The sequence below is a fragment of the Pan troglodytes genome, chromosome 5, assembly GCF_028858775.2.
Source record: "Pan troglodytes isolate AG18354 chromosome 5, NHGRI_mPanTro3-v2.0_pri, whole genome shotgun sequence".
Taxonomy (NCBI): domain Eukaryota; kingdom Metazoa; phylum Chordata; class Mammalia; order Primates; family Hominidae; genus Pan; species Pan troglodytes.
The window spans coordinates 52659929-52673147 of NC_072403.2; the positions used below are offsets into that span (position 1 = coordinate 52659929).

At 36.9% G+C, this 13219-nt stretch overlaps 1 protein-coding gene across 2 annotated transcripts in view; it reads left to right on the forward strand.

Moving 5' to 3' along the window:
- The first annotated feature begins 1357 nt into the window (after window positions 1-1357).
- Window positions 1358-13219, forward strand: part of MEP1A (meprin A subunit alpha) — a 56780-nt gene continuing 44918 nt past the window's right edge. Inside the window, exons 1-3 of one of the 2 annotated variants that reach the window (XM_063813095.1) lie at window positions 1358-1465; window positions 5042-5090; window positions 11114-11175. Coding sequence is in view for 1 of the 2 variants with exons in the window: in XM_063813094.1 (XP_063669164.1) it covers window positions 5061-5090 (30 nt within the window). In the remaining variant the exon portion in view is untranslated. The remainder of the gene's footprint in view (window positions 1466-5041; window positions 5091-11113; window positions 11176-13219) is intronic. The other variant, XM_063813094.1, reaches the window with a different exon arrangement.

Consider the following 13219-nt stretch of genomic DNA (forward strand, 5'->3'; position numbering starts at 1 on the left):
ATGAATATACCATAATTTGTTTATTAATTCACCACTTGATGGACATTTGGGTTGCTTCCAGTTTGAGGTAGTTACAATTAAAACTACAATGAACTTTCAGTGTGTCTTTATTTACAAATACTTTCATTTATCTCTGGTAACGCCTAGGAATGGAATTGCTTGGTTGTCAGGTAGACATATGTTAAACTTTGTAAGATTTTTTTTTATTTAATTGCCATGTATGGAAAGCCACAGAAGCATTTTAGCCAGGTACATTCACTGAAGGACTTACCACATCATCAAGTCTTAAACAGAAATAATGTGTGACAACACAGATAAAAATAATGATGATGAGGAGGAGAGGAGGATAATGATGATGGTGATGGTAGAGGTACTGTTTTTGTGTAATAGTATTTACCATGTACAGCTTTGTGTTTCATTTTATTAAATCATTGTAACACTGAGAGGTGAGTATTATTGTCCTCATTCTAAAGCTGAAGAGCTGCTCAAATAAATCAGCAAGAAAAAAGCAAATAATCCCATTAAAAAGTGGGCTAAGGACATGAATAGACAATTCTCAAAAGAAGATATACAAATGGCCAACAGACTTGAAAAAATGCTCAACACGCTAATTATCATGGTAATGCAAATCAAAACCACAATGTGATATCACCTTACTTCTGAAAGTATGACCATACTTAAAAAATCAAAAAAATAATAGATGTTGGCATGGATGTGGTGAAAAGGGAACTCTTCTCCACTACTGGTGGGAATGTAAACTAGTACAACCACTACATAAAACGGTGTGGAGATTCCTTAAAGAACTAAAGGTAGATCTACCATTGACACTGCTGCGTATCTACCCAGAGGAAAAGTCATTATAAGAAAAAGACACTTGCACACACATGTTTATAGCAGCACAATTCACAATTACTAAAATATGGAACAAGTATATATAACAAGTGTGTGTATATATATGTATATATGTGTATATATGTATATATGTGTATATATGTATATATGTGTATATATGCATATATGTGTATATATGTATATATGTGTGTATATATGTATATATGTGTGTATATATGTATATATGTATATATGTGTATATATGTATATATGTATATATGTGTACATATATGTGTATATATGTGTACATATATGTGTATATATGTGTATATACATGTATATATGTATATATCCCATGGAATACTACTCAGTCACAAAAAGGAACAAAGTAATGGCACTCACATCAACTTGGATGGAATTGGAGACCATTATTCTAAGTGTAATAACTCAGGAATGGAAAACCAAACATCGAATGTTCTCAGTAATAAGTGGGAGCTAAGTTATGAGGACACAAAGGCATAAGAATGACATAATGGGCCAGGCGTGGTGGCTCATGCGTGTAATCCCAGCACTTTGGGAGGCCAAGGCGGGAGAATCACGAGGTCAGGAGATCAAGACCATCCTGGCCAACATGGTGAAACCCTGTCTCTACTAAAAATACAAAAATTAGCTGGGCGTAGTGATGCGTGCCTATAGTCCCAGCTACTCGGGAGGCTGAGGCAGGCGAATCGCTTGAACCTCGGAGGCAGAGATTGCAGTGAGCCGAGATGGCGCCACTGCACTCCAGCCTGGAGACAGAGCGAGATTTCATCCAAAAAAAAAAAAAAGATATAATGGACTCTAGGAGGAAGGATGGGAGGGGGTGAGGGATAAAACACTACACGTTGGGTTCAGTGTACACTGCTTGCATGATGGGTGCACTGAAATCTCAGAAATCACTGCTAGAGAACTTATCCATATAACAAAATACCAACTGTTCTCCAAAAACTATTGAAATAATAAAAATAATAATAGTCAATGAAAATAAAATAGAAAAAAACAAGTTGAAGAGATGGAAGCTCAGAAACATTAACTTTCTCAAAGTCACTCAAACCCATACTGAAAGAGAAACGTATACTCTTCCTACTAACTTTATAACCTCATATATAGATGTCATCTCTCGCATCTTTTGATGCCCTGGCTAGCCTCCTGGGTGGCTGCTTTGCCTTTTATGTGATGTTTTGAGTCCTTCTCAAAGGACTCAAATGCAAGTTTGAGTTTCCAGTGAGGCTAGAAGCTGCTGTCTTGTTTTTGTTGTCCTGACCTAGTGTCTTCCTGCCTGCAGGGTCCCTTTGACTATCAGTTTGTTCCTCCTTCCCCATCCCCTACCAATCTCCCAACTTCATTCATTTCTCTTCCTTTATTCCCATCAACTTTGCCCCACTCCCTTCACCATCACCATCATCTCCACCATCAGACTCCATTATAATTTGCCTAAAGTTTATAAATGTGGACCCTTGAATCAAATTTTCTCAATGGGTAGCAGAATCTTTCCTCGAAACTGCTTATTTGCTCTCCAGAGTGCTTTATTGTTTTTGTGAAGAATTCTACCCCAAATTATTTTTTATTGAAAATGTCTGACTCAGTGGCTTTATTTTGATAAAGCCACCATGTAGCATAAAAAGTTTGTTGCTGTTGAGTGCAGACATGCTATTTACGTGGTTACCTTTCATCTATTTGATAGGAATTTCAAGTAGAGACATTTCAAGGTGAAAAACTGAAACTTTTATAATTTTGTTTTAACTTTTCCCGCTATAAATATGTAATGATGATTAAGATAATTAAGACAAAACCTGAGTCTTGATTTTTAGCAATAAACTCTTGCCTAAAAACAATAGCCTATATTTAGATAATGTTTCAAATCATTTTCATGTACTTTAAATCAACCTCCATAAAACCCTCTGAGGTAGACCATTCAGATGCAATTAGGAAGCATGCCTATTAAGTAGGAAGTTAAGAAAATGAAGGTTCTCTAGAAAGTCTAATAGAACCCCAAGTATGTCTTCATATAAATTTGATGTCTTTCATCATTTCAATATCATTGAAAAATCACCAGTTCACCCCATTTGTAGAGATACTCTTTAAAAACTTAAATAAATTTAACTAACAATTATCTTTTGAAACATTTAAGCAAGTTATATTTACTATTTAAATAGGTTACAAGTTTAAACTGCTGTTTAAATTGCCCTCGGGGATTTCCCTAAAATTTGAGGCCTATGGATATAATATCCAATTTGCCAGAAAGTGGGCTCCCTCTTGTGGAACACTTAATACCAAAGAGAAGCAGACTTGCATCAAAAAGGATTAAACAGTCTAAGCACAGCAGCATTCATTCACCAATGTATGAACTGAACCCTTAGAAATAAATTAGAAAAGCAAATAATATCTTAGTAGATAAGTTTACTCAAGACAACCGAGAGCCTTAGAATTTGAGAACTACATCACCAAGGTGTAACATCATTTGACGGATAAAGCAAACACATTTCAAAGAAATTAAGTGACTTATCCTCAAATTATAAAACATCAACAATCTGAGATCCTGCTAAGAATGTAAGATCTTTCATGAGAATAGCATTAACACGGTGAGTGTGCATAAAAGATCCTGAAGAGATATGCCTCAAGATAAATATATAGCATGGCAAATATTTCAATAATACCTTTTAAAATACTTTTAAAATTAATTTTTAACTTTAATTTAATAAATTTAATTAAACATTAATTAAATAAATTTTAATTTATTTTTATTAAAATTAATGTAATAAATTTTAATTTATTTTTATTAAAATTAATGTAATAAATTTTAATTTATTTTTGTTAAAATTAATGTAATAAATTTTAATTTATTTTTGTTAAAATTAATGTAATAAATTTTAATTTATTTTTATTAAAATTAATGTAATAAATTTTAATTTATTTTTATTAAAATTAATGTAATAAATTTTAATTTATTTTTATTAAAATTAATGTAATAAATTTTAATTTATTTTTATTAAAATTAATGTAATAAATTTTAATTTATTTTTGTTAAAATTAATGTAATAAATTTTAATTTAATAAATTTAATTAATTTTAAAAATTAATACTTTTAATAATACCTTATGGTTCTTCATCCCTTAGACATTCTTGAATAAGAGTGATTGGTGGAGGAGGCTAATGATAAGGCTGATGCCCTGATGGAAGGGGGTGATGATGCTGACCTTGACCTACAATGAGGTGGGGGTATCAGGAAGACCGTAAACAGATGGTTTAGAGAGTTTTGATGAGGGTGAATCCACAGAATCTGCTGAAACTGGTTGCTGTGAAAGGAAGAGGCAAGAATGGCTCCAAAATTTCTGATTTGGAGCAACTAAGTGGATGGCAATTGACGTAGGAAATATGAGAGCAAGAACAGGCTTGAATGAGCCAAAAAAGTTATTAGCTTGTTGTCTACATTTTCTTTAGGAGGATTGGGCCACATAATCTGAAACCTTGCATGTATTGGAAGTGGAGGATATGTGAGAGTGTATCTGCAAGAATATTTAACTGACAGCAAAGGAATTAGAGAAAGTTCTTGCCTGGTTGGCTTGCACGTGTTGATAAGACTCGAAAAAACAAAAACAGAAACAAAAAAAAATCAAGGGTATAATGGAGGCTTTATTCTTCTCTGTCATTTTTTTTGTCAGTAAACCTTCAAAATACCCCAATTTTAAGATATAATTATAATAGAATTAAGTAGCTCTAAATTATATAATAATTGCATTTAGTTTTAATTATGATTACTTTTTTATTTTAGCCTTCTTGCTTGACATTTGTTTTGCAACATAATTGCAATGATGGGCAACTGGGTAGGCCTGGTTGTTCTCCTTATTTACTGTCTAGATTATTAGACAAAGGTAATATTCTGAAAATATTACCTTTGTAATGTACAGGCGAGTTGTACATTTGGGGAGGGGACTATATGTCAGATTCCTTGGTTTAAAATATTATTCTTTTTGGGAGGTTTCAGAATTTCAGAGAAAAGTTCCAGAAAGAGAGTAAACCTTGGAACATTGGGCACAGATTCTTTAATGGTGGAATTTCAGGAATGGAGGCAGATAATAATGAACATGTCTTAGGACCTAGAACAGTTGACTAGAGTGTCTCAAATCACACCTGAAAGGTAGTCAGTCACCAACTTTTTTCCTTCTTGTAGAGTCAAGAAGATAAAGCAGATGGACCACGGGCTGTGGCCTCAGACAGAGGTGAGTTCAAAAACTGTCAGATCCTTACTGTGTGACCTGCTGTATATTGTTAGCCTTCCTCACCTGAAGTTTTCTCATCTATAATGTAGATGATGATAATATCCATGTTGTATTAAACTTCTCAGACTGCCATAACAACATATGACAGGCTGAGTGGCTGAAACATCAGAAATTGTATTTTCTTACAGGTTTAGAGGCCAAGACATCCAAGATCAGGGTGTTGGCAAATTTGGTTTTTAGTGGGGGCTTTTTTTTTTTTTTTAAGACAAAGTCTTGCTCTGTTGCCCAGGCTGGATCTCAGCTCATTGCAACCTCACCCTCCTGGGTTCAAGCCATTCTCCTGCCTCAGTCTCCCTAGTAGCTGGGACTACAGTCATGCACCACCACACCTAGCTAATTTTTGTATTTTTAGAAGAAACCAGGTTTCACCATGTTGGCCAGGATGGTCTCGATCTCCTGACCTCATGATCCACCTGCCTTGGCCTCCCAAAGTGCTGGGATTACAGGCGTGAGCCACCATACCTGGCCTGTTATCTCTTCTTTTAAGGACATATTCTGCCTGATCATGGACCCACCTTTTTGACCTTACTTAACTTTGATTACTTCCTTAGAGGCTCCATCTCCAAATATAGCCACACTAGGGTTAGGACTCCAACATATGAATTTTGGGAGGATGGGTGGACATAAACATTCAGTCCCTAACAAATGTCAAAGAGCCTCAGTGAAGATTAAGTAATATAATGGTGTTAAATACCTGACTCTTTTCTGGTTGTAGAATACAGATAACAGAAGTTGACTTCCTTTGCCCCTTAAGAGACATGTCATGTCTATTGTATTTATAACTATCATTCCATTTGAAGGGTCTACTAGAGGAAACATATTTTGCCATTCTTGCTAAACGTGTTATTACATGTAACACAGCATCTATCAAAGAATGGAAGAGTGGAAATTGCTTTCTCCACTTTATTGGTCCTAATATTCCTCATTTTTGTGTTGCCTTTTGTAAGCCACCAAATCATAGTATGATTACTTTGTTTCCCTCTTGAGGAGTTAATTCCTGAATTCTTAGGATCTTTGGCTGAAGGAGCTCAAATTGCCTTCACCTTTCTTTAAGGTGCTTTCAGAGAGTGGGGAAATTGGGGATGTTATGTAATTATATTTTCTTCCTTTATTTTTTTTAAAAAAAACAACTAAATATATTTGACTCAGCAATTCCCCTTCTTGGAATTTGTTCTAAGGCAATAACTTAAGATTGCAAATGCAAGGATATTCCCTGTAGCATTGCCTGTGACAAGCAAAATCAACTGGAAGTAACCTCTACATTTCATAGCACAGGCTTGCTTAGTCAGCATATCCATTTAATGAAATTATAGGTCACTACTGAAAAGCATGCTGTTAAAGAATATCTGTCGACATGCAGAAATATTTAGAAGCCAGGCTGTAAGTCCAATGTCACCAATATTTTTACAAAGAAAAATAGGCACGGAGGAATAATCTAGGACACACCCTGAGATGCTGACAGTGGTTACTTTGAGATTAAAGTTAGCATTTTCCTAGTGTTTTTTTCTTCCAATTTTCTTGTATTAACTATTAATTGTAAATATAAACTAACTTAATAAGCATTACTTTTTAAAAAGCTGAGACATCTGGAGACCCACAGTATTTTCAGTGGGGTTCTGCCTTGGTCAACATCTGTTGGGGAAGAATTGAGCACTGATGAATGCTCCTGAGGAGGGTAATTTAGGAAAAATGGGTGACACTCCAACTCAGTGACTCTTTGAAAGCCCTAATGGTCAAAATGTAAGTGGATAAATTTTATATTATTATAAAATATGTCTATATAAATAATAAAAAACTGGAAGGAATCAGAGCATAAGTCAACAGTGGCACTTATAGTGATTTTTCTTTTCTTCTTTTTATATTTTTAAAGAAAGCTTTTATTTCATAATGGACATGTTTTAATGTCATAACATTTTTTTTGCCACTGACTCAGTAAATGAAGGGACTGCACTTTCAGGAAAAATTAAATTTAAAGGCCTTGAGAACAAGGAAAGTGCAATATTCTTCTTAGTTTCCCTCTTAGCATCCAATATGGGCCCAAGTGCATGTTGGTGACCTGATCAAATACTGACTGGATATGTCAAGATGGATTTATCTGTGCTACTCATGTTTCTTTACAGTGTGAACAGTTTTGAAATCAGTGGCATATTGAGCTCTAAAACAAAAAAAATAAAATAAAAATTGGTGGGAGAAGAATTGCTTTCAGAATGGAGAACACATTTTTGCTTCTTCAGGAAAACAGCCAGCAGTAAGGAGATAAATCCTTGGATGAGAATCAAGGAAGTTTCTAACCACAAAGCTAACCATCAGTTGCTCATGTTGTTCCATGAGCAGATTCTGCACGGATCACCCTCAGCATTGGTTTCTCGTCCAGTCACACAGGGGACATGGACTTGTTGATTATTTAGGGATGTGTGGTTATTGGTAAAAAGCTTCCAAAGATCTTGTTCCCATCTGCTCAGCCACTTGATGGGCTAAATCCAGAGCCAAGGGTTGGGTCTTCCCTAAAACGTGCTGACCCGGAACCACAAAGCCCGGGCTCAGCCTCCAAAGCTGCCCTTCTTACAAGGAGATCAAAACCAAACTGTTACGAAATCCATCAAAATAAATCGACTCGACCTCTGAGAATCATGAAAGCATAGTCCTCAGTGAGGGAACAATAACGATGAAGTTAAATATTTACATAGCATCTAATACATTGCAAAGCCTTTTACTTGCACATTTGAAATTCTCTTGACCTAGTAATAAGAGAGGCAGACAAGGTCTCATTAGCCCATGTCAAGAAAAGAAGAAACAAAAACACAGATTCAGTGTTTCACCCAATGTCACCTGGTGTGTCAGTGGAAGAGGTGGGATATGGCTCCCAGGGTCCCTAATTTTTTGTAAAGTCAACTTTATTAAGGTGTAACTTACATACAAGAAAACTTGTCAATTTTAAATGTACAATTCCATGAGTTATGACAAACTTTTACGATGTGTAACCACCAACACAATCGAGATATACAACATTTCCATCACCCCCAAAGTTTCCTCTTGTCTTTGTAGTCAAATCTCCTTCCACTCCCAACCTTTGGCCACTGGCAACCACTGATCTGGATTCTATTATTATAGCTTCACCTTTTCTTGTATTTTATGTTAGTGAAATCACACACCATATGGTCTTGTGTCTGGCCTCTTAGTATAACACTTTCTGAGATGTATCCATGCTGTTAGCTGTATTTGTAGCTCAATTATTTTTATTGCTGAGTAGTAGTCCATGGTGACAGTATTCTGTTGTGTATTTTATTCTAGTAGAATTTTATGGGAATATATCACAGCTTGTTCATCTGTTTACCTGTTGACCCACCTTTACTTTGGGATCTACTAAAATGCTGGTGGGTACTTGCCTCCCCCATCTTTATGTAATCTCTATAAGGGCAGTGACAGTGTCTGTCTGGGCCACGACTGTTTCCCCAGTGCCTAATACAATGTTCAGCACAGGCGAGGCACTCAGTAAAGATTTTATGAATGAATGCATGAATGAATGAACACATGCATCAATATATTGGTTTAGCTAATAAACTGAGAATGGAGACTGACCTATGAAAAGAACACATTATTAGCTAATTTCTCTATTTTGACCTTTTTCAGGTTCTGAGCACTTAGACTAAGCTCAGTCTTTCATAAATTGAGAGAAACAATTCTTATCTTATGTGATTGTTGTGAGAATTAAATGAGATAACCTATGTAAGACACTTTACACAGTGCCTACCATGTAATAAGCACCTAATAACTCCTCTGGGTATTATAATAATTGCTATTATTTTAATAAGAAGAAATGCCATTCAAGCTATGGAACTTCGATGGGGGTTGGCAAACAAATTCAACTGAAAAACCAAGGTGTAGCTATTAATAGCTTTCTTCCTTTCCTGGTATGTAAAGAAATGTAACACTTCTACTCACAGGTCCTCGGTGACTGACACTCTTGCTTGCATGTTTGTGCAAAGCTGTCCTTATTAGTGTAATATGTGACATTGTTTTAGAAAGTGGCTGCCATTGCAGTCTTCCCACTCCCATCATTGGCAATTAGAAGGTAAACTTATATTTTAAAATTTGATTCAGAATGTGAGTATAATCTCACCTGCTACCAATTCAGGAAGTCTCCTTTGCCAGTCTATCAACTTTGATCGATTATTCTGAGAATTTCCAAAAATACCCACAACAGGCCTCCTATCACCTTCCCCTTGTTACTTCAACTGACATTCCTGTTAAAGTGGCAGATAATGCAATTGGCCCTAAACAGAGCTGTTGTCCACTTGCATAAAAGTATCAGCTGTACCAAAAACAATTTTGCCATTTTCAAAGGGAAATGGGATTACAGATACTATTTATTTTCTTAAATGGCTAAACCTCCTGTTGTCTGGATCAAGCTCCATGTGTAACTTACTATCATCTTGCTTCCATTAAAAGACCTCAGAACTGAACGACTTTTCTAGGACAAACAAAAAATCCCCAAACCAAGCCCTACCCATTCTTTCTCCAATACCACCCCTATCTGAAGAATTGTATCTGTCTGTGGCTGCCTCACACCCAGCCTGCAGCCATGGCACTATTTTCTATGACTAACATTGTCTCCCTTCTTAAAATACTTTAGGATCCAAGAATCCTCAGATGCCCTGGAAGGTCTTCACAGCTAACGATCAAGTGTCCCTTTTGCAATTTAAGCCTGTTTCCTTGTACCCTTATTTCAGAAGCAGTAGAAAAACTTCTTCATAGGAATCACGTTTCCTTTCAGAGAAAAGTCCAGCTCAATTGTGTCTTCCCTTCACTCAACAATTTCCATGTGTTAAGTATTCTCTCCGAGATGTCACAGTCCAACTAGGCCGCGTGAGCAGTGATAATCCCTCTAATTAGCAGAGGTTGGAGACTTTTCCTGAAATCAGGGGACAACCTTGTAGCTCATAGCTGAGTTGGCTTCAGTTTAAATACTTTATGAGGGTTCGATAAGTAGAAAGAGAATTGGGAAAACATAAAGTAAGCTGCTTGTCTGATTCTTCCTTGTGTCATAAGAGAAAGATAACAATGTGTTCTTTGGGTTCTATAAAAGAGAAAAGGCTGGAACCAAATCCATTGAATGCCCACCTGGCCCTAAAGAGTGGCTTATTAGGGTCCTCAGTGCCCAGCTGAGTAAGAAGTACCCCTTGCCTCTCCAACCATTGGGATTGGTGTCTGTACACACTCCAAAACACAGTTGCCTGCCCAGGTCAGCAGGTCTCACATTTTCCATATAGAAATAACCCCCAAGCTTGTTAAAAATGCAGATCCTCAAACCACACTGCAGAGGGGCTGTTTCCTGGAGGCATTCTGAAATGGACTTCTGTGTTGATGATCTCTCGAATTCTTAACATCTGATGTATTCCCTATTAGGAAACTGAAGGTTCTATGATCTTTTGATTTTCTTATACAAAGGGAATCAGAGGAAAGCTATTCAATAACCACAGTGAGAGTGGAAGCATCTGACTGCTGCAAATTCCACAGTGTCCTGTTCATCAAAGTGTGTTCCACAGACTACCTGCATCAGAGTCACAAGGGTGCTTATTAAAAATGCAGATCTCTGGAACTCACCATTTGACGTGAGTCAGGATTTCCAAATTCCAAGCCAAGAAATTTGTACCTCAACAAACCACCCAGAGGATTTTGAAGGAATCTATAGCTTGGGAACTGTTTCCCTCAGGGTTAATTCTTCTTAGTAAACTGTTAGAGATGGAACCCTGTGAAACCAGGGGTCTGCATGCTACAGCATAATGGTGGAGGCCTCACTCCTGGGCTGTCAAAGTCCAGACATAGGTGTAAAGAACTGCCTCTCAGGTGGAATTTAGGAGCATTGTTCAGGATCTGCATGACCTTGAGAAGGTTCCTTAATTTTTCTTCATCTCAGTTTCTTAATATATAAAATGGAGATAATAATAGTTGCTTCTTCGTAGGATTGTTGTGAGGATTGAATGGATAATTACCCTTAGATACTTGGAATACTGCCTGGCCCACAGTAAGTACTATGTACATGTTGGTTGCTGCTACTGCTTCTGTTATAATTATTATCACCATCTCAATTTCCACCACCTTGAGGGTTATTCTCTAAAACCCAGGGGTCAGCAAACTATGACACTTTGCTTTGTTTTTGTGAATAAAGTTTTATTGGAACACAGCCATGTTCACACCTTTACATTATTGTCTACAGCTACTTTATGCTACATACAACAGGAGAGTTACATAGCTACAACAGGGCTCATATGGCCCACAATGCTTGACATATATCTCTTTGCCCTTTACAGACAGTTTGCCGACTCTTGCTCTATACAACTTTGGGCCCCTGTTAATATGTTGATTGCCCTGGGAGGAACAAGGACTGTTGTGTTTCAGGTTAGCTGACAGCTGGTTGAAGGCAGAACTCTGTGAGTGAAGCAGAAGGAATCAGCATCTTGCAATAGAGTAGAAAGAGGGCAGAGAACATCCTTGAGAAGGGTTTGGGGTGAGAGGACTTTGCAAGTCTCTTAGCCCAACTCCTTGCCTGAGCTTTTATGAAGCTGGAGAGTGTGTGGAAATAGCTGGGGGTGGGTTTTTCCATTTTCTACCTGTCAGTGGCTTTCTTCCTCTAAGCTTCAGACCACTTTCTCAACTGGTCAGTTTATGAAATGCCCTTCCTGAGATCAAAGCAAGTCACCCCATCCGATACCTTCAGAGAAATTTCTATTTACTTTTTTCAGTTAAAATGAGAACTAATTACCTACTATGTTTCCAAACACTGGGGCAAATACAGGAAATAAAGCATGGACCTTGACCACAGAGTGCATAATCTTCTTTAAACTGAAAAGCCATGAACCCTTCAAATGAAGGACTTAAGGCCCCAGCCTTACTCATTTGATACCCTGACACAATGAAGAAGTGACTAGGATTGCAAATAGCTGGTAACTAATTAACATCTGCCATTAAGATTGTGACAATAAAATAATTGGGGGCAGGTTGTGTCTGCTGAAGACCTATGTTCTCATCACTGGAGATTCTACTGAGCAAGGAGTGGGCTGAACTGTGTTTTTATTGCCCATGTTTTGCTAGGAGGCAGTTGCTAACTAGCAGGTAGAAGGAGCAGTTTATTGAGTGCTTCCTATGTTTCTAGTAGCTGTGGTTTACATATGTTATCTCATTGAATCTTTACATTGGCCCCATGAAGTAGGCACCACTATCCATTCTACACATAAAAAGCAGGTACTAAAATTACTGTAGCTAGTCAATGGTAGAGGTGGAGTTCCTGCTTATCTGATTCCAAAGCCATTGTTGTAGTATATCCTTCAGATAAGTTTAAGAAGGCAGGGAAAGATAAAAACACATCTGGCTGGAAGCAAGAGAAGGTGGAGAGAATTAAACAGCCTCACTATTCCCTGTTTGAAATCCTGATAACTGAGATTTAGTAGAGAGGTGTACCAAAGCAACAGCACTGCCTTTTTCTTTAGAAAATAAAATAACAAACTCCTACTTCCTGGTTTCCAAGATTAACAAATATTCAGTTTTACCAAATATTCAGTTTTACCATAATTGCTTCAGAATTTGAGAAAAATTAAACAACACATTTAAGAAATAAAAGTCTCATATATTTTCCACACTGATACTTAAAGCCAATTATTCTTACGATGTTGGCCAGTTTTAAAATTTGATTATTGCCCAATTTTTAAATGGTCTAGATTGTAGTTGCTCACTTAAGTCATTGCGGCTGTTGGGCAAATTTGGCTTTTTGTTTTGTTTCGTTTAAAAAAATAATATTAGTGGTTTGTAGTGGTTAGAGACGGTGGAAGATGGCCTTTTATCACCTCACCATCAGTGGCTTAGGTAAAACAAAAATCAGCCATAGAACGCTTCTGCCCATCAGAAGCAGGCCCCCAGTTGACATGCCTCCTATTTTACAGCTCAAGAAGCTCTACTGTTCACCTTCTAAAAGTCTTTTGTGACAGGAAATGCTTTTTTGACAGCAGGACTAGCCCACCTGCCCAGTAGTAAGTCTGAGGTAGAGAGATGCAGGCTCTAGACCTTGAAGATTG